This window comes from Camelus bactrianus, chromosome 18 (genome assembly GCF_048773025.1).
Source record: "Camelus bactrianus isolate YW-2024 breed Bactrian camel chromosome 18, ASM4877302v1, whole genome shotgun sequence".
Lineage (NCBI taxonomy): Eukaryota > Metazoa > Chordata > Mammalia > Artiodactyla > Camelidae > Camelus > Camelus bactrianus.
The window spans coordinates 18,190,200-18,216,153 of NC_133556.1; the positions used below are offsets into that span (position 1 = coordinate 18,190,200).

At 46.7% G+C, this 25,954-nt stretch overlaps 1 protein-coding gene across 2 annotated transcripts in view; it reads left to right on the forward strand.

Moving 5' to 3' along the window:
• COG7 (component of oligomeric golgi complex 7) overlaps positions 1-25,954 on the forward strand; it is a 62,580-nt gene that overhangs the window by 30,613 nt on the left and 6,013 nt on the right. For both annotated transcript variants that reach the window (XM_010961018.3, XM_074346203.1), the window contains exons 10-16: positions 4,419-4,535; positions 6,439-6,504; positions 11,413-11,599; positions 13,222-13,362; positions 18,577-18,660; positions 22,736-22,850; positions 25,640-25,783. In XM_010961018.3, the coding sequence (XP_010959320.1) occupies positions 4,419-4,535; positions 6,439-6,504; positions 11,413-11,599; positions 13,222-13,362; positions 18,577-18,660; positions 22,736-22,850; positions 25,640-25,783 (854 nt within the window). The remainder of the gene's footprint in view (positions 1-4,418; positions 4,536-6,438; positions 6,505-11,412; positions 11,600-13,221; positions 13,363-18,576; positions 18,661-22,735; positions 22,851-25,639; positions 25,784-25,954) is intronic.

The following is a 25,954-nucleotide window of genomic DNA, read 5'->3' on the forward strand; positions in this document are numbered from 1 at the left end:
GCCCTTGAATTGTGTGGTATGTGAGTTATATTGCAATAAAGCAGTTAGAAGAAAGAAAGAAGGGAAAACCAAAATTTACTTAGAAAAAAGAGAAAGAAAGAAATCACCATAAGGCTGGATTCTCTGACCTATGCATCTGAGGTGTAACAGCCCTTGGGAGGTTAGATGCTTCAGTCTCTAGCTTACAGACAAATACATTCTTAGGCTCTCCAACGGATTGTGTTCTAGGATGAAGTCGCCCTGAGTCTCAAGAAATTCCTCATATTGAACGGAATGCTCTTTTGCTGTCGTGGGTTTAGGGAGCTCTTGTCATTCCAGAAATACTAAGCATGGCCCAGTGAGCCCTGAGGGTCCTTGGACCCGGTGCTCTTGGTTGTTGCCATGGGCAGCCTGCACCTTCCAAGGGCAGCTCGCGTGAAGGCATCAGGGCTGCCGAGGACGCGGGCTCTGCTCGCAGATGAAGGGGGGGCCCGATGCACCTGGACGCGTTCCCACAGAAAGAAACAACAGCAGCAAGTTTAATCAAATAAAATTTACCTCCTCTCTGCCACCAGCCAGGATTTTGTGGATGGAAAATAATTTTTTTTGAGATCTAAAAATTTTATTATAAAATAACAAAAGTGTGCTTTTAGGAATTATATCTTTTTAAATCTCATTACTTTTTTTTTCTTTTTTCTTTTTTTTTTTTTTTTTTGAGGGTGGAAGGATTTGATTGATTTATTTATTTACTTTTTTTTTTTTTTACTGGAGGTACTGGGGATTGAACCCAAGACCTCATGCATGCTAAGCATGTACTCTACCACTGAGTCATAACTGTCCCCCAGTTTTTTTTTTAATATGAAAAGGTATAAAAAAGTGAAAATCTTTCTCCTTCCCCTCCTTAGTCCTCCTCAGGAGTCACAGGTTTTAAACATTTTGCTTTTAGTCTTCTCATTCTTCTTTCTAGACTTTAAAGAAGATCTTTGTTTGTTTATCACATTTCACTGCTATGTCTTGACTCCCAGCTCTGAAAAGTGAGGAGCTGAGCTTCCTCAAGGCTGGTCCTCTCCCTGGTCCCTGCACCTCCCAGCTCTTGTCTGTTTTTTTTCACTTTTAGTCCTTCCTTTGATTGCTTTAATTACTTAGTTTTAAAAAGCAATTAAAAAAACATTAAAAATTCAAACTGTGCAGAAGGATAATTGGTGAAACCAGATCACCCTCCCTGAAAGGGAAGGTAAATCATGAAGCTACCAAAACAGCTGGTGTTTATGAAACTACTCGAGGGAAATCAGGGTGATGCTAACTCGCACAGGGTTCGAGCGGTACCTCGCTCAGGAGTGGGGAGGCTTCGCGGATGGCGTTCAGGAAGGCAGGGGAAGGAGGGTGGAGGATGCAGAGGGGACAGGAGGAGGCTGACCTAACTGGAAGTGGGTGGAGCCACAGAGCACAGCGCTGCCGAAGTGTCAGAGTAAGGGGCTTCACGGTTGTGACAGGAGCCTGGGCCAGGAGTCAGAGCCCCTCGAGCTCAGTTCCTGCCTCTGCCACTTACCAGCTGGGGTCTTGGGATGGGTTAGTGCCCCTCTTTGAGTCTCAGTGTCTTTTATTTGGGTGAACTGCTGGTGACAATATCTCCTGTCCATGGTGGATGTGGGTATCGAGTAAAAGCATGTAATTAAAGCACCTAACACAGTGGGTCTCACGTGGTAGAGACACTTTATTGTGAGAGAGAATTGGAAGGTTTGGGGACAAACATGATAAAGACATGATGTGATACACACGTCACATGCCAGCCACGCTGTAGTCGAACAGTCCCCCCCGCCCCCGCCAGTGCTCTGCGGCCTGCTCACCGTCCCGGGGACTCTGTCGCAGGGGCTTCTGCAGAGCACGTGCAGCGTTGGATGGTGGATACTTCGTCTCGTCTTTGTCATGGTTGCAGGGTGGTGACACAGCTGTGTACCTTTCTACAGCTAAAGCACAATTGTGTTCCTCAGCAGTCCCCTGCCAGTGTGTCCTGGAGTCCCCCAGGGACTGATTCCCCAGGAAAGCTGTCACCTCTCTGGGTGCGAAGGGAGGGCGCCTTGGTGGCATTTTGGCTGTGTAGCTTGTCAACTTCAAAGCTTAAGGCCTGCGAGGGGGGAGCAACAGCAGCGTCTGTCCTCGGCAGAGCGGACCGCAGCACGTCCCTCCGCCTGCTCCTTTGGGTGGCCTTTCTCGGCACCACTCAGACTCACTCCGCTTGGCCGCGCCCTGGTCTTCACATTCCGCTGTCCTCACTAGGGCTCGTGGTTTGGGCAGGGCGAGAGGTGAGACTTGTCATGTGTGCCGGTGTCATGGGTTTTAGGGAGCCTCTTGGCCTCTAGAGCACATGACCACCCACCTTTGTCCTTGCCACCCTCTCCCAAGGACATGTGCTCGTGCATTCATGTTCCAGGAACTATACAGTTGGCCCTCTGTATCCAAGTTTCCACATCTGCTGAGTCAACCAACCGTGGATCGAAAATATTCAAGAAAAAAAATTCCAGAAAGTTCCACAAAGCAAAACTTGAGTTTGCCACATGCTGGCAACTATTTACATAGCATTTGCATTGTATTAGGTATTATAAGTCATCCAGAGATGATTTAAAGTACATGGGAGGATGTTCATAGGTTATACGTAAATACTGTGCCATTTGTATGTAAAGAACTTGAGCATCCACAGATTTTGACAGCCTTGGCCGCAGGGGAGGGAGAAAAGGGTGTCCTGAAATCAGTCCCTCACAGATGCTAAGGGACTTCTGTACATCCTTGAAAACAATACCACAGCACATCCGCTTTCATTTTATACTCTTCAGGGAACTCTCGTATGTATTATTTCATTTACTTTATTTTGTCATCATGACAGCTATGTGAGGCAATGCACAAGACGTCATCAAGTCCATTTTAAGATGAGGAAACAGGCCCGAAGACACCCAGGTACTTGCTCAAGACTGCAGTGCGGGTCTTTCATTCATTACGCCAGCCCCGTGCTAGTTTCCTGGGGATACGGTGTGAGCGGCAGAGGGACAGTCCTGTTCTCCCAGAGCTTCTAGTCTAGCGACAGCAATAAACATTAAACACACACATTAAGTAAGCTATTTAGTTATACTTGTGTTGGGTGCTACAAAGGAAAGTATGTGGTGTAGGTGAGAGCAAAGAGCACAGGATGTGAGGCTGGGTTTTCAGTTTTGAATCCAGTTTCATGCTCCTGCATCATTAAAGTCAGGCTCTGGCCCACCATGGAGCTCAGCTGTTTAATCCAAATTCAGGAATCTGAATGCTGCACAGGTGCCCAGGATGTCAGTGAACTGCCTTATAGCATCCCAGGTGACAGTCGGGGATTACAGTGGGACCGTGATGTTTTAAAGCCGTTCTTTGAATCAGCTTCCAAAGAAATGTGTCAGTTAGGAGGAAGGGGTAGTTTACCAGCATCCTCTCTCACCTGGTTGGTCACGGAGTCTTGGTCTCGCTGGCTGTCCTCTTCCCCTTAAAGCTGCTCTGCCTGGCTGTGGAGAAAAGGGAACCCTCCTGCACTGCTGGTGGGAATGCAGTTTGGTGCAGCCACTGTGGAAAACAGTATGGAGATTCATCAAAAGACTAGGAATAGACTTACCATATGACCCAAGAATCCCGCTCCTGGGCATATATCCAGAAGGAACCCTACTTCAAAATGACACCTGCACCCCAGCATTCATAGCAGCACTATTTACAGTAGCCAAGACATGGAAACAGCCTAAATGTCCATCAACAGAGGACTGGATGAAGAAGATGTGGTATATTTATACAATGAAATACTATTCAGCCATAAAACCTGACAATATAATGCCATTTGCAGCAACATGGATGTTCCTGGAGAATGTCATTCTAAGTGAAGGAAGCCAGAAAGAGAAAAATACCACATGAGATCGCACATATGTGGAATCTAAAAACAAACAAACAAAACAGAAACAGACTCATAGACATAGAATACAAACTTGTGGTTGCCAAGGGGGCAGGGGGTGGGAAGAGACAGACTGGGATTTCAAAATGTAGAATTGATAAACAAGATTATACTGTATAGCATAGGGAAATATATACAAGATCTTGTGGTAGCTCACAGTGAAAAATTAAAAATGTGACAATGAATATATGTATGTTCATGTATAACTGAAAAATTATGCTCTACACTGGAATTTGACACAGTATTGTAAAATGACTGTAACTCAATAAAAAATGTTAAAAAAAAAAAAAAAAGCTGCTCTGCCTGGTGGGAAAGACAGAGAGGCCTTTTTGTGGTCAGAGCTTATAAGTAGAGCCAGCCCTCAGTAGGAGCCTCTGAAGGTGCTCTTAAGGTCATTAGCAGTTCGTCCAAAGCTGTCTATTACAGGTGTCTCTAGGTCTGAGGAGTTTATGACCCACCGCTGCCGTTTCTCCTTTCCCCACAGGTACGTGTCCGACTTCACCAGCACTCTCCACTCGATACGGAAGAAGTGCAGGCTGGACGATATTCCTCCCAACTCCCTTTTTCAAGAAGATTGGACAGCTTTTCAGAACTCCATTAGGTAAAGTGGGGGTTATAATTAAGCGTGTGCCTAATGTACTAAGCATAAACATGCATAATATAATACATAAAAATGGTAAGTGTGGGTTTTTTTGAAGGGATTCTCTTTGATTTTCTCTTTCACTGGCTTTTTTTTTTTTTAAGCAAATACTTTAGACTCTGAAAACAAGCCAATAAACAAAAGACCAAACCAAACACCAAAAAAGACACCTCTTGCTCTTAAAATATTTTAAAAAGTCCTTTATGAACTCATCTTCCTCAGGGATGTAAATTTTTTATATTTGGTTTGAGATTTTCTCTTTTCTTTTAGCCTGTAATTTTTACAGACCTAAAGTAAGTTAGAGCTTTTATTTTAGAAAACCCACAGCTGATTGGATCCTGTTTCTGTGGGCCACTAGGTAGACACTCTGTTGCCCTAAGCCCTGAGGTCTGGTGGGAGTGTCATTGGCAGGGGCCTGAGGAGTTTGGCCCTGATGTGTCTAGCCAGAGAGTGCAGACTGCCGGCCTGTGGCCGGATCTGACCAACGGGAGGTTTTGTTTGATCACAACATTTAACAAAATTTGGATTAGTCGCCAACACGTAGAAGCCAGATTGAACATAACCCTGCTTTCCAACATCACGTAAAATTCAGAAGCTCTGGAAGCACTGGGCCCGCGTCCTCCCAAGGCCACGGTCCCTGGGGGGCGGGTGGCCGAAGCCCCCGGTGAGCTAAGGGTGCGTTCTCTGTTGTGCCGTGGTTCTTCCACTCCTGTGTGGTCTGACAAAAGTATACCATCGACCTGAAGTACAAAGCAGTCTGGAAGTTTCTTTTCCTTACAACCATTCTTCACCGGTATACATTCTGAAAAGGCTCCTTCCCCACTTACAGTTCTTGCCTGACCCCTGGCCTGCGTGTTGCGTGCAGGGTGCCCGCCGCCTGTGTAGGTCTCAGTGCGGGGGCCCACGGCAGGGCAGGTCCAGGCCCTCCAAAGGTTGACTTTAATCAGCGTAAATCCAGGACCTCCTGGGGCTGTTTGGAGTATCTCCTCGTGGGCTCCGATCTGGGCTTTTATTTTTCTGATGAAATCTAATGTTCTAGATGCTAATACCCCTTATCAGCTGCGGTGGCTTAGTATACCAGAAAATATTATGCACCAGGTTGTTGTGTTACACCCGAGGTGAGTGGAATATTTCACTTTCTCATAAACCTTTCTTATGATGGAATGCCTAGATACCCTGGTGATTCTAGGCACTTATAGAGAAAGTTAAAAGTTAACTAGACCTAAGATGTTTTTAATCCTTGGATTTGTCCTGACATTATAGTTTGGTGTTGAAGGACTCAGTAGCTGGAGTTTGAGGTCAGCATAAAATTACTTGAAAATTAAAGGATTATTAAATTCAGAAATGTTGATCGTTCAGGCTTATCTCTGAGAAACAAAATGGATTAATCTTCATCTGCCTTTAAAGTGACCAGAGAGAAATATTAATTCTAATATCAAAACAGGTTTCCCTTGTATGCCTGGCAAATAGCAGGCTCTCACAAATGTTAAATAATGAATTTTCGTTTTTCAAATTTTAGATACAAAGTATTTCCAACCCATTTTCTTATGGGCAAAGCCCAAAAGCAGCCTCAGGATTTTTGGAAATGTAAAACTACGTGAGATCGTGTTGTGTACAATTGTGGTTCATAGCAGAGAGGCCCGTGACAGGACGGTATTGGAAGGCACCAGCATTCACCTTTTCCAGGAATTACTAATTAATGAAACATTTTAGGCAGGCCATCAAATGGTTAAACTGCTTTCCCAGAACCCAGCACTCTAGCAAAAGGGGTGAATAGTTAGAATTTTTATGAATGAGACAATGTTTGTCCTGTAAAGTCGGCATTCCAGATACTTGAACTTGAAGTGCTTTTCGTTTTGTTCAGGATAATAGCCACCTGTGGAGAGCTCCTGCGGCAGTGCGGGGACTTTGAGCAGCAGCTGGCAAACAGGTAGGAGAGGACTGTGGGCGGGTCCCTGGCTCTTGGGGAAGAACGTGATAGGATACCCAGCATAGCCTGACACCACGGACACTCGAGGATTCTCTGTACCTAGGATATGAGGTGTCAGTATTGTCATCATTCAACATTTATCTAGCGGGGAGGCTACAGCTCAAGTGGTAGAGTGCATGTTTAGCATGCACGAGGTCCTGGGTTCAATCCCCAGTACCTCCTTTAAAAATAAACCTAATTACTTCCTCCCTCTACAAAAAAAGAGAAAAAAATTTATCTGAGCACCTGAACAGAGCAAGGCTCTGATCTACTTGACAACAGACACATAATTGGTTAGATATGGAAGTTTGTCTCCAGAACAGGCTAGATTCCCGCTAGGTTCCCACTACATGTTTGTAAGTCAGTTATTGGGAGTCAGAATACATTTCCCCATAGAAATGGTGTTGTAAGTGGTGGTGAAATCCCCTGGGGCCAGTCCACAGAATCCAGATTATCCCAGCCAGCCCGCCTTCTGGGTTCTGCAGCAGAATTCTCTGCTACCCAAGGGGTGTGTGTCAAAGGAGGATTTCTGGGACCAGGCCTAGGAAAAGTCCCTTCTGCACCCTTTCTTTGTCCTGACCCCTGCCCGAAGTAGCCCCATTCAGACCATTTCTCCCCTCAAAGGACTTCAGCTTCCCACATGTCCTTTCTTCCTTTAAGTGTAATCTCCCATCGCCTTGGTGCAGTGGACTTCTCCATTCTACAGGAGTTCAGGGGAAGAAGTCTGTTTGAGACTGTGGGGTGAGGGCCTAGCACCAGTCCCTTCTCCTCTTTCTTGGATCAGTCTTTGTTGTCCTAAAGTCGTCTCTGCAGGAGGGAATTTCTGGCCCTGGTACAAAGTGAAATGAAAGCTGAGGCCCCTGGTCCGGGTGGGAGGTAGGGCTGAGCTGCTGTGGCCGGAGGTCAGACTGGCCGCGGGGGTCAGAGCTCTGAGTTGGCCGTTTCTTCTTCTCACCCTTTTTTGTCTTCCTTCATTTCTGAACCCACGGATTGCCTTCAATTCCCGAGATTTTTCACGATGGTTCCCATTAGGGGGAGGGTCTTGCTGCGGGGTAGAACGGGCAGCTGTTGCTCTTCATAACAGAAATCATGTGACTTCTTGGAATGAATAAGACCAGAGCTCCACAGGCTCACGGTGGAATGTGTGTAAATAATATCTTAGATGCCCCCTTCCTCCCTCCCCACTCCCACACACACACACGCGTGCCCATGTTCACACGCGCGTGCATGCGTACACATGCACGCACACACGCACACAGACGTGTGGTGAGGGGACCCTGTGGTGAAGGGGTGAGTAGGTCTGGGTTCACAAGGGCCCCTAAGAAAGTCTGAGAATTTGACATTTACATATTTGAAAGAAAGGCATGTAGCTTATTATTTTATTAATTACAGTAGTAATTACAGCCTGGGCCCAGCTCATTGCAAACATTAAAATTTGCAGGTGTACAAAGTAAAAACGGAAAGTCTACTCACCCTAAAAATTCTTTGGAAGAAACATTAACAGCACCCCCACCCCCAGTCACATTTATTGAACCCTGACATTAAGGACTTTACATGACTTAACTCAATGGTCCTCCCAGGGGGTCCAGAGAGGTAGGTACTACCCTTACTCCCATTTTTACACATGAAGGGACCTTGAGGCACAGGTAATAACTTTTTAGGTAAAAGAAATTATTTGTGAAAATAGCTGTGTCTGAGGCAGTGCAACTGAGAGGCAGTGATTTGAACCTGGACGTCAGCGGAGGCATCCAGAGCGTGTGTGTCATCCCCACATCATCCTTCCTCACAGATCAGTGTCTGTGCTCAGACTTGGGTTTCTCTGTGTAGGTATCAGATGTCTTTCCATAAGCAGAACATACAGACAGACTCGCCTTACTCCTTCAATGAAGATGAAAATTACACTGTAAGGGGAAAGGAAAGATCTGGTTGAGAAGATGACCCGGGACATGATGGATGCAGGCTGAGTCCCTCTACCTGCATTTGCAGCCCAGAGAGGCTGAGAGCCTGGCCTGAGCCTTGGCGTGAGATGAGAATAAATTGGGCGTAGCCAAGGAAGCCGTTTTAAGAGGTGGCGTCATTCTGGAAGCACTGCGTCTGGAAAGGGAAAAGACTTAACAGCCACCATCTGTGTTCCCATCAGGGAGCCCATGCGTGTGGCCGCTGCCTATAAAGCTTATCTTATCTCCCTATCAATTTCACCTGTCGAACCCAGACCTCGACTAAGGACCACTCCCCTTGGGTCGCAGAGGCAACAGCTCGAAACACCGCAGATTACTTCAGCGACAAGAATGACATTGGCTACTGGGCTTTTAAGATCACCTGCCTGCTGACAGGGATCATTTTGTGATTTATGGGCTGAGTAAAGCAAGGTCAAGTTGGGTGTCACCCCAGGGACTTCTCTTGTTCTGGGCAAGTTGGGTGAGATACAGGGAGATTGCCGTGGCTCCTCTGTACTTTTATGGTGCCCATCACTGGCTTTGGGAATAGTGGTATTGCCACTAGGACAAGGTCTTAGGGGGCCAGTTCAGTGGGACAGTCAGATGTGGGGAATACAAAATAAATGTCTAAGTTTCCATGGCTGAGGAGTGGGCAACAGCTTTTCAAGAAAAGGAAGTGAGTTGAGGAAGTGGATGGAATTGTAATGTCAGGCCCTCCCTCTTCTGCGCGAACTTACTATGTTAATTAAAGACTCATTAATCCCATTAATCTCCGAGCTTCTTGAGGGCAAGCTCTGTGTTTAGTCATCTGGTATCCCCAAGACCTAGCTTGGAGCCCATTACAATGATGAGACAATGTGTCTTAATGAATGAGGAAACCAAGTGTCCATTTCAGCATGGTTTAGTTCACAATGTTAGGAAATAAGATTTTAGTGATTAGATCATTGAACGGTGACTGTCTGGATGAAGAGGAGTCTAGGGGAAAATGTCATTAGTTCCTTGGGGTTGGAGCTATATATGTTCCAACATGTAAAAAGTAGTCAGATTTGGTTTTTATTGTAGAGCATACCACTCTGACATTTTTAACTGTAATCTTTAATACTCAGAACATTCCCAACAACGATTTTCTTCAACTGAAGACTGATGCCACTTTCCCCGAGACTGAGGCACCCGTTGCAGTAACCCCGAGGAAGACAGCTGACTTCTCGGAGGGCGGAGATGAAAGCTCAGCTCTCACCTTCCTCCTCACCAAACCCAGGGTCCCCTCTCATTCAGAGAATAATTAAGGAGCACCTGCCATGTCTCAGGCACCGTGCTAGGCGCTAGGAATTCAGAGATGACGAGAGCTCTCTGTGTTTCAGCCTCACCATCTAGTGGCAGAGAAATGGGACAACTTGTGATAAGTCTGTAAGAGAGGTGAGAGGCTGGTGAGATCCGAAGACTGAGTTCCTGGGGGGAAAGACTGGGCAGAGGTGGCGCCCCTGGGACTGGTGCTTGCAGAAGGATTAGGATTTTCCCAGGTGGACCAAGACGGGCATTTCAGATCAAGGGAACATGTGAACAAGGCCTGCAGGGCTAGGTGGGGGTGGTTGGCATGGTGGCAGGGATTTTGTACGGATGCAGGGGCTCCAGCGATGGAGGGCCCTGGGTGCCATGCCTAGGTGTTTTCACGGTCAACTTCTAGTACTGCTAGGAGAGTGGATACTGAGGGGTCTTTGGGCAAAAGACAAAATCAGCTTTGCCTTTTGGAACGATCATGCCATTAACCCCGTAGAAGGACAGACTGAGTGGAGCGTGGAAGGACCAGAGGAAGGGAAGGCTGCTGTGATCCAGACCAGAAATAAGGAAGACTTGGAAGTAAGGCCATGGCAGGGGCAGGCCCTGGTTTCACAGATAAAAGACCCATCCAAAATGATCTGTAGGCTCAAGCAACAGGGAAGACTGTAACTTGACCTGAATGGCAGAGGCAGGTGGCTGCTTGTGATGAAGGTCCTGTCCCCAGGGCTGGTTTGTTAGTACAGGCATTCCTGGACAAACACATGAGATTTGTGTTTGAAAAAGCGAGTACCTAACAGTGATTTTTTTTTCCGTAAGAAATTATTGTTCAGGAGGGGCTGGGGAATTGGGCACACTTGGGATGTACGGCAATGCCTCATCTCCTGGCTACATAGCTTCACATAATTCTGTACACATAGAAATGCATAGGCTGAGTGGTGAAGTTGGGCTGAGGAGAAACAGAATGAAGATTTTCAGCATCTGTCAGGGGAGGTCGTCCTTGTTGGAGACAGAGACTCCACTCCCCCAGCAGCACTAGAAGTTGATCATTCCGTAGAACCTCCTCAAGGCATTCTTCCTCTGGAAAGTGCCAGCTTCTCTCAATAGATCCCTCTAAACCACAGAAGTCAGCTTTACAGTGTCCATGAACACAGACAGCACACGGGCCCGGCGTGCGTGAGGGTGAGGTCCTGCAGCTGCCATCACTGTTCTCCGGGGTCCAGCTGTCCCGCTGCCATGTCTGACGCCTCTGTGACGATTGCTGGAGCTGGTGGCTCCCCGTGGCTCCCCCTGGCTCTGACTGTTCCAAACAGTGATGCTCATATAGCAAGAAAGTTCTCCAAAGAAAGGACACAGTATTCCAGACTGTAGTGAATTGACAGCCCCCTTGTAGGCTGGGCATCATATTAGGAGGATGGAATATTCTGTTAAGAGTGAGTGTTAAATAGGAAATAAAAACACCTGGTGTTTATTGTGCCCCTGAGGTCCAGCTCCCTCGTAAAGGATGAAGGACATCTCCATTTCTTTAAAAAATGGACCCTAAATCAGTCTGCCTCATGAGGCTATCCCAGGATTGCGTACGGAGCAGTCCGAATGCTCTGAGAACAAACTGCCATACAAATAGCTCAGGGTGTAACGGTCACCACTTTCGTTGCAGGATTTTGTCCACAGCTGGGAAGTATCTCTCTGATTCCTACAGCCCTCGGAGCCTGACCGGTTTTCAGGATAGCATCTTGACAGACAAGAAGAGCTCTGCCAAGAACCCATGGCAAGAATACAATTACCTCCAGAAAGATAACCCTGCCGAATACGGCAGTTTAATGGAAATACTTTATACCCTCAAGGTATGAGACCAGACTGATGGCATTCTTGCAAATGAAAGCTTTTCCCTTGTCACTTACCCTTTCCCTGACCCAGGCTTTCCCTGACCCTGTCCCTGCATGTAGGGCTTGGGCTGTGGTGTGCCCTGCGCCACATCTCTGTCTCATTTACGTTGGGGTTTTAAGATGGTAATCAGCTAAACTGGGTGGGACCAGTTGAAATACAGCTGTAGGGGTCGGGAAAATGGAGCTTTATTGCTGACTGAAGGTGAGTTAGAGCATGTGGCTCTAGACCTGAAGCCAGGCAAGCTTGCTGTTCTTCCCTCTGGAGGTAGCCCCGTCGGCAGGACAGGCGGAGCTGGATGGCCCCTGGCCCCACGCAGGGACAGTCCCCTGTACGGAGTGACAGAGACGGGGCCAGAACGTGTGCTGCCTGCTGGTGGGCAGAACCTGGAAAGGTAGAGTCCAGCCCAGCAGCCAGAGACGTCATTTCTCTTCCCCAGCGGAGGAGTGAGGATGGAGAGAAGCTGGGAGTGCCTGTCTAGTGCAAGTGCCTCCACGTGGCACTCCTCCTGGCTGTTCCTTTAGTTTAAACTCTTGTTTGTCTGCTCGCTGCTCTTGATGTTGAGCTTTGGGCCCCCGGGGTCCAGGGGCAGGAGAACCTCCCCCAAAATGGGATGAGCCACATACTCCCTGGGAATGGCCACAGAATTCCTCGAGGGCCATGGCATCCTTTCCAGAACCACCTTACCTCTCCCCTGCCCTCTGGGTTTGATTTGAATGTCAGCCTCTTGGTGATGAGCAGAGGATATACTGTTGGCCCCATAGCACGAAATCCAATCTGAAATTCTCCTGGTGGGCCTCTAGCTCTGGAGGTGATTGCACAGGGTGCCTCAGGATGTCTGAGGCCTCAGCATCACCCTTGCAGGGCCCTCCCCCACCTTCTACACCGTGACCCACCAACAGGCTGCATTTGAACTTGACAAACACTTCTTGAAGCCATTCTGCAAGTTCATTCATCCATGCTTCTGTGATTAGGTTAAAGCAACACTGTTTATCTTTATTGCTGATCTGATTTATGTCTGTTTGTTGTAATCGGTTCATTTATAATAGCAAAACTAAGGCTGCGTTTTCCACCCCTGTATTTTCTCAGGCTCTTTGGAGTACCCTGGGACTCACCCAGGTTATTCAGACTCTGGTGTCCAGCCGAGTGTAATTGACCTGACCTCGCTGGGAATCGGGGCTCTGTCCATCACTCTTGTTTATAACAGGGCACTTCTGATCATTTTTCCCTTCCTCCTCTATCCCTGAGGGACAGTCACAGGTTAAGTTTTCCTAAACTGCCAATCCATGAGCTTGTGTTAGCTTCAATGCATCTGAGTCACCTGGGAAAGTGAATTAAAAATACAGGTTTCCAGGCTCCAGAACCCTGCTGGATTCAGATTCTCCAGCTGTGGTGGAGCCTGGGTATCCATAACTCAAGTGCTTCCCAGGGGCTCCTGGCGCAGCCAGGTTTGGACACACTGTTGCAGGGCACCCTCTTCCTGTTTTCCTCTCAGTGGCTTTTCAAAATGTTTAGCTGTTTAGCTAATACCTTGGTTGGATTCAGGGCCTAACAACCTGCCTTCCGGGTTTTCTTGTCTCAGGAAAAAGGATCAAGTAACCACAACCTGCTCTCGGCATCTCGAGCGGCCCTGACTCGCCTTAACCAGCAGGCCCACCAACTGGCTTTCGATTCGGTTTTCCTGCGCATCAAACAGCAGCTGCTCCTCATTTCCAAGATGGATGTGAGTGTCTCACCGACTGCATCGGAGAACGCACTCCTCGCCGCTGCCCACTCCCCTTCTGCCCTGGGCTCAGCAACCCCTTCCCTGAGCTTTGGGAGGTGCCCCCTCTGACTCTCCTAGGCTGGAAGTCCCGCTGTACAGGGTGACTGTTCCCATGCAACTCATTGCTCAGCAAGAATGTCTTAGCTGTCGTTGCTGCGACGCTTCATTTTCAGGCTGTTTGCAGATTAGGGATTATTACTGTCGCTTGATTAATCTTCACCATCTGGAGCAGCGTCGCTGTGTCCTCTCAGGGAGAAGTCAGGGAGATTACGTGCCGCTGGATCGGCTGGCTCAGGCCAGTGGAGCTAACTGTCTGGTGAGGCTGGACTGTTTTCATGCCACAGACTTTTGTGCAGACTTGGTTGCGGAGCTGTACTCTGGACAGCGCCTCGCAGCTTTGATCTGATGGTTCTGAGCGGCGTGGGGGGCTCTGCTCTTCTCTGTCCTGGGTACCTTTTCTGAGTGGCTGTTCTTGGAACTTCTCACTTTCCTTGCCTTGCCACCCTCTTCTTTTTTTTTGGTTGTCCTGATTCCTTTTCAAGGAACTGCCTGTCAGTCATTTTTTTCCTCTGCTGGCTCTGACTTCCCCAGGTTCAGATCTCAGCTTTCGTTTGGGATTTCTGAAACAGTTCCCTGCCTGGTTAACCTTTCTTGCTGACTCCTCAAGTCTATCTAGATTCGGCTTAGTCTTTTGGGAAAGATCCAGTTATGGGCCTTTACTAACCAGGAGATCCTTTTAGGAAGTCCTTTGCTTTCTGCTGCCCTCTGGGAAGCATACTCGGCGGGGAGCCCTGGGCCACTCACTTATGCACTGTATGATCTAGTCAAGCCTCATGCAAAACGCCACGATATCTACTCCAAACAGATTTTGCATTTCCAGCATGGGCAGGGCGGAGGCGTGTGTGAGGTGGTGGGGCGGTGGCCACCGCTGTCACAGCGGAGCGGACGCGATGCCGATGACCAGCAGCTCACCCGGGCACCACGCACGCGTACGTGGTCTCGTTGGGTCATGTGGCTGAGGCCGTTACTTCCTCTGTGAGCCTCAGCTCCTCCTCTTTAAAATGGGGATAGAGTAATTTTCACCATACACATAAGTGAGGATTAAGTGAGAATTTGTATACGATAGAATTTAGCACAACAGCTGTCACGGAGTAGATGCTTACTGAGTGGCAGTTCTCTTCCTTTCGGTGATTCTCATTTTTTTTTTTTAAGTTATGACAATTTTTAAAAATAAAAATTACGTATATTCCTTCTGAGAAATCCAAGCAATACAGGAAAGCACAAAGAAAACAAAAGGCAGTAAACCCCTTCAATATCCCACCGCCTGGAAATCATTAGGCTGGACATCTCCTCCTGCCCACTGACATGCCGAAGGCTGGGCAGGCGTCGGTAGACAGATCCTTAGGAAGAAGTGGAACTGTACCCGTGTGCTGTTTTTTTAAAAAAACAGAATGCATACTGTATAAATTTTATTTGAATTTAACTAGAAAAAGAAGATAAATTAAATGAAACCAAAGGATTGGTTGAACTTGAGAGAATAGTTTCTTCACCACAAAAGATTCTAGTTCCCAGAAGATCTCTCCAGGGTTAAGAAGAAAAGATTGTGAGAACTGGTAGATTGGAATCATTTTTTCTTAATGTTTTATTTTGTCTTATTTATTTTATTTTTAGGGGAGGGGGAGGGAGGTAATTAGGTTTGCTTGTTTATTTTTAGAGGAGGTACTGGGGATTGAACCCAGGACCTCATGCATGCTAAGCATGTGCTTTACCCACTTGAGCTATACCTTTCCCCCTTGGAGTCATTATCTTTTGTTAAGCACATTTCCGTTTAAGACAGATACTGCTCTGCCTGCCCTGAAAGCTGGTGGGATTAGCATTCCTTACATCTCTCATCTCCCTTCCCCAACCTCCAGATGTGGTTGCTTTTATTATTTGTATCTTGTCAGAGGTTAAAATCTTGACCTTCTGTTCTGAAACCTTAATTCTTCCAGTTATTTGGTCTCAGTTCTCCACTGAGACGGGGGTGGTCCTTCCCACCTGTCCTCTCCCCTCTGCTTCTGAATTCCATGCTCGCTGTTAGGCCAGGTTCAGGGTTGCTTGCATCTCACCTTCTCATGCAGGCCTCACTGCAGCAGCTCTGGAGGGCGGGCGCTGGGAATGGACGCAGGCAGCTTGGAGATTAGGAGGAGTTCCCCAGAAAGCACACAATACAAAGGCAAACACTTTGGCCTTAAGATTTTGAAAATTAAACCCTGGTCATTAAATGTTTGTTTTTAATGTTGGCTGGTAAATCGTATTGCCCTTTTTACATAACAAGAATATAAACCAACACTCTATTCCCTTTCTGAATAGCTTATTAAAGTTTACCTACATTATCTGGTGACAGATGGATAGAAAAGCCCCTTTGAAGGAATTTTTAAATACATTTTGAACCACTGAAAAATAATCTAGGCCATTTCCCTGTTGACCTCTTCAGGTCCACCCTCTCTTCCTGCTTTGTAAGGCCCTCCCTCACCAGCCCACTCTGTCACACCCTTACTCCAAAGTACTTTTCCACTCTGGCCCTTCTTGCCCTCTGCCCTCCGCCTGCCTGATCGCCTCCAGCGTTGCTCCTCCCGCCTCCCCTGTGAAGCTTTTCCTTCCCCAGCCCCCAGGGCTTGTCCTTTAGGGGCACTCGGTGATGCTGGCCTTCCCCACGATTCAGCCCTTGCCCCTGTCCTCCCTGGTGTGGCTCCTGGCCTCCCCTTTCTCTGCCTCTCTGGCCTGTACCACCTCTGCTCCATCTCTGGGCCCCTCTTTGCCAAGACTTTACCACTTGATTGTATTGTTCTTTTTAAATCTGTCTCCATCTGTTTCCATGGCCACTGCCCTAATTTGAGTCCTCATCATCTCTGAATTGCTTCGCGAGCTTTCTGCCTGCCCCCTCACCCACAATCCTCGTCAGAGTAGCTGCATGAATCTTCGTAAAGCATCACTCTGATTTTGTCTCTCCCCATTCAAGCCTCTTACCTGGCTCCCCACAGTTGGTATGATGGTCTATTTTGGGGGGAGAGGGAGGTAATTAGATTTATTTATTTATTATTATTTATCTATTTATTTATTTTGAATGGAGGTACTGGGGCTGCATGCACTCTACCACTGAGCTGTACTCTCCCCACTGTGATGGTCTACTTTTAAAAATTTGATTATGAAAATTTTCATACATATGCAGGAGTACAGGGCAGAGTATAATAAACCTCATGTCCTCATCAGCCTGCTTTGATGATGATCCACTCTTGGCTGTCCTATTTCATGTATACCCCCTATCTAAAGTAAGAACTCTTAAAAAAATAGAATCACAATATCATAATTACCCCTAAAAAATAAAATTAAAAATAGTTCCTTAGTATCATTAATCAGTGTTCAAATTTCTAATTGACTTATAAATGTCATGATTTAACTGTTGGAATCAGGATCCAGATTAGCTCTGCACATTGGGATTCGTTGATAATGTCTTTTATATCTCTTTTGAACTACAGATTACCTTTCCATCTCTCTCTCTCTCTTACTCTCTCTCCTTTTCCCTTGCAATTTGTTTGTTGAAGGTAGAGCCTTGTCTTCCCAGCCTCCTCTCTCTGCACCCCATGCATCCTGTGGCTGGTCCCTTCTCTGACCACCTTGAGCCCTCACTCCCCTGAACTCTGATTGTGTGAAATCTTACATCTGCCACTGAGAACTGTCGAAGAGGAAGCCTCTGTGTGTGTGTATGTGTGTGTGTAGATGTCGAAGAGGAAGCCTCTGTGTGTGTGAGAGTGTGTCAGAGGGTCTTGGTGTCCCAAGGAGAGCAGGAACCAAGACGTCCGTTTCTTTGTCTCCTCTCGACAAAGCCTGGCATGCAGTGCTCAGTGCATGTGGATGATTGGAGTGACCCATCCCTGCGGGGTGGGAGTTAAAAAAAAGTAGGGTATTTTGAAGGGAAAGAGGATTCATTCTCAGAAAAGAACAAGGAGTTTAAGAAACTGTAGGAGCAGGGATGGGGAAGAAAGGAACTTGTCTAGAGCAGGAAAGTTAGAATCGAATTGGTGCTGGAGAGCAGGGGGAGGACGGTGGAGGCTTGGCCTGGGCTGGGAGCCCAGGGGTGGATGTGGTCATGACATTCCCGGAAAGCTACTTAAAGGATCAAGCAACCAGATCGGGCATCAGGTGGCTGCAGAGAGCAGCTACAACGTGACCTTGGGAGTCACTCCAAGAGTCCAGCCAGAAAGGGCCTTGTTTTCCAGGCTGGCTTTAGGGTGACTCAGGTAAGTATTAAGAAACTAGATTTTCTGTGTAAAGGTGTTCCAGGCTGAACTCTGCAACCACGTGCTTGCTGGTAATTGGTCTAACTCTGTCGAGGAGGCCGGGAAGGCTCCCACAGTGATAGCACAGGTCCACCTTCCATGACGAAGGAAGATACGTTGGTGCCGCAGGTCTCCAGACGGGGGTCCTGCAGGGGACAGAGGGCTGCCAGCGGGGCTTGAGGCTCCTCCTCACCCCCTTCCCTTTGAGTTCTGAATCAGCGGAGAAGTAGACCCAGAAAGCAGGTGGGATAAAAGCAACAGCTTAAACTTAGTAAAATAGTATTGGCGAATGCGGTTTGGACATTCCCGCAACCAGACAGGGCTTCCCAACCTCTGTCCCAAGATGCGGGATTCACAGATGGTCTCTGTGGAGGGTTCTGGGGAGTCCTCGTCCCTTTAGAGTGCTGACTGATGACCCCCGAGTTAGTGAGGCTCCCTGTGCCCAGAGGCTTTTGACCTGTTGCCCCCACCTAGTGGAGAAACTCAGACCAAAAAACATCCAACTCTTGGGTTCAATCCCCAGTACCTCCATTAAAAAAAAAAAAAAAAAGAATGCCCAGTTCCTCCTTTCACGTACTGGGGGAGGTAAGCAGAAGGGATCCGTTCCCATCAGAAAGCTGAGTTGAGGAGGTGGGGGTTCCTCTTTTATGGATCTACAGGGATGCAGAGAGAAAGGATGACTTAGAGAAGAGAAATCCCTGGTCTGCCATGTGGTTATGATCCTAAATCCCAGCTCTGAGCAGACAATGTCTATGGGGGATGCTGTGTTCTTCCTGTGTGTTCCAGCACCTGGTGCTTTCCCGCGCTGCCCGGTTGCTATGACGTTGATCGCTTCCTCTCCTTCCTCCCCTAGAGCTGGAGCACAGCTGGCATTGGAGAGACCTTGACCGATGACCTGCCCACCTTCAGTCTCACCCCTCTGGAGTACATCAGCAACGTAAGAGCCTCTGTGCGCTGGTCTCCACGCTGGTCTCAGCGCTGCAGCCCTCGCCTTGTCTTTTGATTCTGGCCCTTCTGGTTAAAACAGTCCTTACCGCACCACATCTGTGCTGTCTGCACCTTTGCTTTTGGATAGTCTCCATCCATATCCAGGACTTTGAGGAAATGCAGCTGATTTCCTTAAACCAGCTGGTGAAACACACGCTGGTTTCAGAACCTAACACATTCCTGCCCCTCCTCCGTCCCTCTCAATATGAGGTGTGGCCAGAGCCTGAGGGCATCAGGGTGTGAATCCAGTAGGAGATTCCGATTTGGGAAGACAGGAAGCAGGAGGCTGTGTTTGGATTCTTTGTAACTTTTCAGAAGAACATTGTGTCTTTAGTTCTGAATTCCAATTCAGAAAACTTGTAGTGAGCAGCTACCGCTTGCCCAGCCCAGGCTGAGAGCTCTCATGTTCAGTTCCACAGCAGCAAATTAATCTCTTAGCAAGAATTATGGTTATAGAGACTTAATACTAACAAAGAACAGAATAAGCCCAACAGGGGAGCAGGGGCACTTGGAATCCTTTCCCGCTTCACCTTGCACTCCTGGGAGTCCATGGTCACCCAAGACGTCTGTGCATGGCCTTCCCTTTTTTTAATTTTAACTTTAATTTTTATTTGAATTGGTTTTTTTAAAGCTTTTTTTTTTATTGAGTTATAGTCATTTTACAATGTTGTGTCAAATTCCACTGTAGAGCACAATTTTTCAGTTATACATGAACATACATATATTCATTGTCACTTTTTTTATTTTCACTGTGAGCTACCACAAGATCTTGTATATATTTCCCTGTGCTATACAGTATAATCTTGTTTATCTGTTCTACATTTTGAACTCCCAGTCTGTCCCGTCCCACCCCCCGGTCCCCATGGCCTTCCCTTTCACTCCTTCCTGCAGTCCAGCTCCTGGCGCTTAAGTGTCAGTGTGCATAAGAAATACAGTGTAGAGGTAATGTACCCGCACCATGGATTCCGCACACTGGGGGAGATTTCTGGGATTTTCAAGGGTAATTTTGAGATGGGTGATTTCTACCTTAAGCTCTCACTTTAGAACTCACCCCCATGCAAGTTTTGACCACTGTAATAGAAGCAAAGGAATTTTGAAAGTAAATATTGTGCAGTTAGAAGCAGCGCGTGGTGAGCCCGCTGGCGGGCAGCAGTGGGGACGGCAGTCCAATCCCTCCCTGTTCACTGGGAGCAGCGTCCAGTCCCAGGTGGCAGCTGCTTTCCTGCTGTTTTTTAGGGCATTCGTTACCCAGTATCCTGCACTGAGGGGACTGAAAATGTGGGTTCGTCTTCACAACCAATGGGAATAATCTCATTTTTAGAGTTGAGACAGTGTGCATTGTAATCTAAACAGATTCCAGCATTCCAGCAATGATGTTGCTAGAAAGGTTTTGAGAGGTTCTCAAATTGATTTTAAAGTTGAGGAAACCGAGATGTAGAGGAGTGAGGAAGGCAAGGGTGAGTTTCTAGGTCAGGGCCCTCTCCCACCTACCGTGACTCATCAGCCCCCAGGTAGCTACCGCACCTGATGGCCTGAACTCAGGAAGTGAACGTTTATTGAACACTGCATGCCAGGACAGTGCTGGGTTCTTATCGGTGCCTTGAGATAGTGCACAGTCTAGATAGAATTTTATCTCAACAACAACCCTGTGAGCCAGTTGTGGGCAGCCGTGTTTCACAGGCAAAAGCACCATTCTCTGGGGGATGGGAGTGGGGCGGGGAAGGTCTTTATCCAGCGGCTGCTCTGTTTGGACGCCAGGTGCTTTCTGTGTGTCGCACACAATATTAATTTCATCCTCACCACAGCCCTTTGAAGTAAGTATGAGATCATGCTCATTTCAGAGGTGATGAAACAAGGCCCCAACACATGAAGTAAGTTGTCCAGCGTCACACAGTGGTAGAGCCAGAACGCAAACCCAGGTCCTCCTGACTGCAAAGCTTTTTGTTTCTCCTGAGTCACTGCGCTTACCCAAACAGGACCTCAGGGAGTATTTGTTGGATATTTGGGGATAGTGGACGACATCTGCTGGTGTGATGGTGGGGATCCCTTCCCACATTGATTTCCGAGAAGTAAATATAGACAGAACTCCTGAGAGAAACCTGGCATCGTGGAATCTCTAGGAACCATGCAGTCCCCACAATCTAAGGCCAATTAATTGAAGTTTGAGATGTCAGATTATTGAAATTTTGCACCTAATTGACACTTTGCCTTGCTGGTGAATGCCCTCACTTACCCCAAACTACGTGAACAGTATAAAGGGATGAAACAGGAGAAAATGTTTTGAAAGAAAGCAACATAGATGTAAGGCATGATGGTGATGATTCTCTGTTTCAAGTAAAACTAGCTCTGTGGACTTAGTCAGGCAGTTTTGACTATGGATGAAATAAGTACCGAACATAGGAATGTGCCTGTGGTCTCTGCACATAGTAGGTATTCAGGAAGTGCTTACTGAATGGAATTAGAATGGAGACATTCTAACCCCAGAAGTCAGCATCCTTCTCCTCTTGCAGTCTGGGGAAAAAAGGATGAATTTGTTGCCATTTCAAGCTGACATGTACAGCGGTTGTGAGGTTATTATTAGTGAGGTTAAGTGACCACTTGTCTAGTTTGAGTGAAAGATTATGCTAAGTAAATGAAAGGGAAAAGTGCTGATTTAATTTAAATCAGCCTCTTTAAAGGGAGACCAAACTAACAATTTTTGTTAGCATGATGGACTACATTAAATGTTTAGAAATGAGGGTGTACTCATCCTGTAGTCCTCTGGGCTGGTAGATTTTGGGGAGTCTGCCTTAACTTCTGGACACCACACTCTTAGAGGGACCTGCCACTGTGGAGATGTGTAGACCAAAAGATCTCACTCTGATAGTCCTTGGACTTTTAGCTTACCAAACCAGCGTTGATTCTAAGTTGGAATGAATGTGTGGAATCAATATGGAAGCGAGAAAAAAAAGCAGTATCAGGCTCCAGTACCTTTTTTTAAAAGTATATATTGCATTGTTGTAACCTGGAGATCAACCTTATTTAGAAACAAAACGTATATTTCCAAAGTGGGCATAGAGGGAACATACCACAACATAATATAGGCCATATATGACAAACCCACAGCTAATGTTGTACTTAATGAAAAGCTGAAAGCATTTCCTCTAAGATCAGGAACAAGACAAGGATGCCCACTTTCGTCACTTTTATTCAACTTGGTTTTGGTGAATGTAGCCACAGCAATCAGAGAAGAAAAAGAAATAAAAGAAATTCAAGTCAGAAAAGAAGAAGTAAAACTCACTGTTCGTGGATGACATGATACTATACATAGAAAACACTAAAGAAGCGACCAGAAAACTGCTAGAACTCATCAATGAATTTGGTAAAGTTGCAGGATACAAAATTAACACACACAAGTCAGTTGCATTTGTGTACACTAACAACAAAATAGCAGAAAAAGAAATGAAGGAAACAGTCACATTTACCATCGCACCAAAAAGAATAAAATACCTAGGAATAAACCTACCCAAGGAGGCAAAGGACTTGTACTCTGAAAACTAAGAGACACTGGCTTTTTTCCAACAAAATTCCTCCCTCCTTCTGGTTAAATCACCTAGAAGGGAGAGACCCAAATCTAGATCCAGAAGACAGGGTTGGAATTCTTGCTCAACCACACACTTGTTGACATTAGCATCTTATTGGTTTTTCATCTATGAACAGTAATAATAACTTATATTTACACAAGTGCTTTAAATTTTACAAAGCCTTCAGTGTCCATTACTCATTTGAGGTAGAGCTTGCATTGAATGCATTCCAAAAATATTGAGGCCATTAGTGAGAAGGATGAATCTATGATCTACATGCAAACTACTGTTGGTTGCTTTAGATGTTGCCTAAACCAATATTACCACACTCCGGAAAGATCAGACCTGGGGCTGCCTCAGGACTAGCAGTTCTGTCTGTCTGCCACTTGCCTTCTCGTGAATGTACCGCACGACATAATTACTGCATCAATGCTGGGCTGAAAGCGCTTTCTTTTGTTTCAGATCGGGCAGTACATCATGTCCCTCCCCCTGAACCTTGAGCCGTTTGTGACTCAGGAGGACTCTGCCTTGGAGCTGGCATTGCATGCTGGGAAGCTGCCGTTTCCTCCGGAGCAAGGTGGGAGAGACCCGCAGGAAAGGGTGGTGGGCTCAGATGTGATTACATGCTCGCTGTAGCGCCTTAACCCCATCACATACATCCTCCACACTGCCACTGAAATCATTGTCAAAGTGCAAAATAGTGGCTAGGAAAGTCTGGGTCCTCTCTGAGTGCACCCTCCGAGGAGCTTCTGCAGGCCAGAGTGGGTTAGGGGAGGAGCCATCCTGACTTTGTCTCACCGTATGTGGAGCATCCCTGGGGAGGAGAGCAGAGGGGCACTCCACCAGTGCCCCTCAGCTGGGAGGTGGTGGCAGGCGGGCCCAGGGTCATAGGCACTTACTGGTGGCAGAGTGACCTCACAGGGCAAGGGTCCCACCTGACTCTGTCTCTGCTCCCCCTCTGTGTGGCCCACATGCCAAGAAAAGTGGCACCTCATAGGAACAGTTTTTCTCGTTAGGACAAAAATAAACTCTTCAGCATAGAGGTTAGCATTTCCTGTCCAGATGCCTCTGGCTGTAGTGTGCTCCCAACTCCCCAAGGCTCTTGGGTCTCTAAACTGATAAGATAAAAGTACAGTAAATTAAAATCTTTCTTTTTTCTCATTATCTGGGCCTGACAGATTTGAAGAGGGACCGCATACTCTCTGATCGAAAATCATCTTATTCCTAATAGTGAGCATTATAGGCCTCCCTCTGTAAGGCTGAACAAACAAACAAAATAATCACTTGGTAATATAAAAGATTCAGCAGCTCAGGAGGAGGTACCACAACGGAAAATAAAATCACATCGAGAGGTTAAAAATAAAGGATTGTGAAAAGGCATCGCATGTAAATGCAAATAATAAATCAAGATCACTTCATCACTATTAGATGAAGTTGAATCAAACCAAAAGATAATAAATGGGACTAAGTTGTTCTTTGTATTGATAACAGGTGGATTCCACCGTGAACCTGTAATAGTCAGGTACCTTTATGTGTCAAATAACACAGCACTGAAATACAGAAAGAAGAAGCTGTCAGACATTAATGACAAAACCACGTACTGAAAAAACCACTTGTTCCTCTCCTTTAGGCTTTGACAGATTAAAACGGAAAATTAATGAGGAATTATTCAGTATAATCATACTTGATGGAATCAGTACACCAAGCTTTTTATCCCACAGAGAATCAGCATTGTTGTCAAATTTCTATAAATTGTTTACAAAAATAACACAAGTAAAATCTCCATGAGTTTCATAGGGTTACAAATACTAAGGTTACTCACATATAATTCTTGAGACGAAGAATAATCCTATTTAAAATTCAAATTTAAAATATGAAACCTGTTAAGCTAAACTATGAGTGAATATTAATTCATCTTAGAGGTAGGGAAGGGAAGACTTTAAGACTTTGCAATAAAAGACAGAAGCTGTAAAGGAAATTGAAAGATAAATGATAAACTGGAAAAAATAGCGACATCCATGGTAGATGATGGTTAATGTCCCGATTTTTTTGAATCCTTACGAATCAGTAAGAAGATGATGAACGCCCACAGGAAATAAGCAGACAGCACGCAGGCATTCCAGTGAACTAAAACATACAGAGAAATGTTTAATTTCGATAATCCTCTAAGAGCTGCAAGTGAAAGTAGGTTATATCATTTTATAACCTATCAAATTGACATATATATATATATGTATACACATATGTATTTCTAAGTGTTTATGCTTTGCATGGGCGATGTGGAGGAAACCAGTTTACATTATGCAGTTTAAATTACTGGACGACTGTCTGACATAAAATCAAAAGCCTTGGAGATGTATAGAGCTTTTAGATCAGATCTGTTAAAATTTTTAAAAATTTTTTATTTAAAAAAAAATTTTGAAAAACTAGATCACATCCCGCTGGTATTGCCGGTTTCCCACGTGCCTTTGGGCTCCTCTCGAAGCAGATGGTGCTTTTACCAGTAACTTCATTTTCTGTGTTGTCAGTGGTAGTAGTGGTCATGGTGGTAGCGTTTTGCTTGTTTTCTTCTAAATGTGTGATTGTTCTCTGCGTGGCCCCATAGTTTTTTTTTGTTTTTTTTTTTTTTTGAATGTTGCTCTCATTTCTCCCCTTCTTTCCACTTCTGCTGTCGGGTGTGCCCCTTCCTCTCGGGAGCCAGGCCCGTCTCTCTCTTGCCTGGACGGCTGCTCTGCCGCCCTCCTTCACCCCATCTCAGCCTGGCAGGCCCTCCCCGCACGGGCTCGTCTTGTCACAGCCTTGCTGGGAACCTGCAGGGGTTGCCTGTTTCCTACTACACGGGCTGCACGTGGTTCTCAGGGTGCCCTCTGTGACCCGGCCCTGACACGTCCCCAGTGCTCCCAGTGCCCACTTCTCCCCGCGCCTGTAATCCTTCTAACACACACAGCTGCCGTGCACATAGCACTCAGTGTGTGGCAGCCCCATGCCCCGGGCCTCGTGTCATCCCCACAGCAGCCCTGAAAGCCAGGCCATCTTACTGATGAAGAAGACAGTCTCTGAGAAGTCAGGCAGCACCCAACTCCTTGGTCGGGTTGGTCTTAAACCTGACATGCTGCCTGCGTGCTGACCATTGCTGCCTGCCTCCCGTGCGCTGTGCCAGCTCTCCTGCCTCCTTCCTTTGGGTGTGGGGCTCCCCCTCCCTCTTACTGCCTGCAGAGCTCCTGCTGGCCTGCATGGCCACACTCAGTCCCCAGCCTTCAAGACCTCTGAGATTGCCCCATCACCCAGAGCGCCCTGTAAAAGCTGTTGGTGGCAGGGTTTCCCTGACCAGGTTCTGTTTCTTTGGTGACTTCTTTCCCCCTCCAGGGGATGAACTGCCCGAGCTGGACAACATGGCAGACAACTGGCTGGGCTCGATCGCCAGAGCCACGATGCAGACCTACTGCGACGCCCTCCTGCAGATCCCCGGGCTCACCCCGCACTCCACCAAGCAGCTGGCCACCGACATTGGTGGGTCCCTGGGCGGGCGGTGGGAGGGACTGCTCTGGCCAGTTGGATCTGTCAGTCCCTCTACCCTCCAGGAAGGTCTTCAGCTCTGGGTTTGTCTATGAAGCTTTGTTAAAAATGCGGATTGTCTAGGCCCTGCCCCCAGAGATTCTGACAAAGTCAATCTGGATTGAA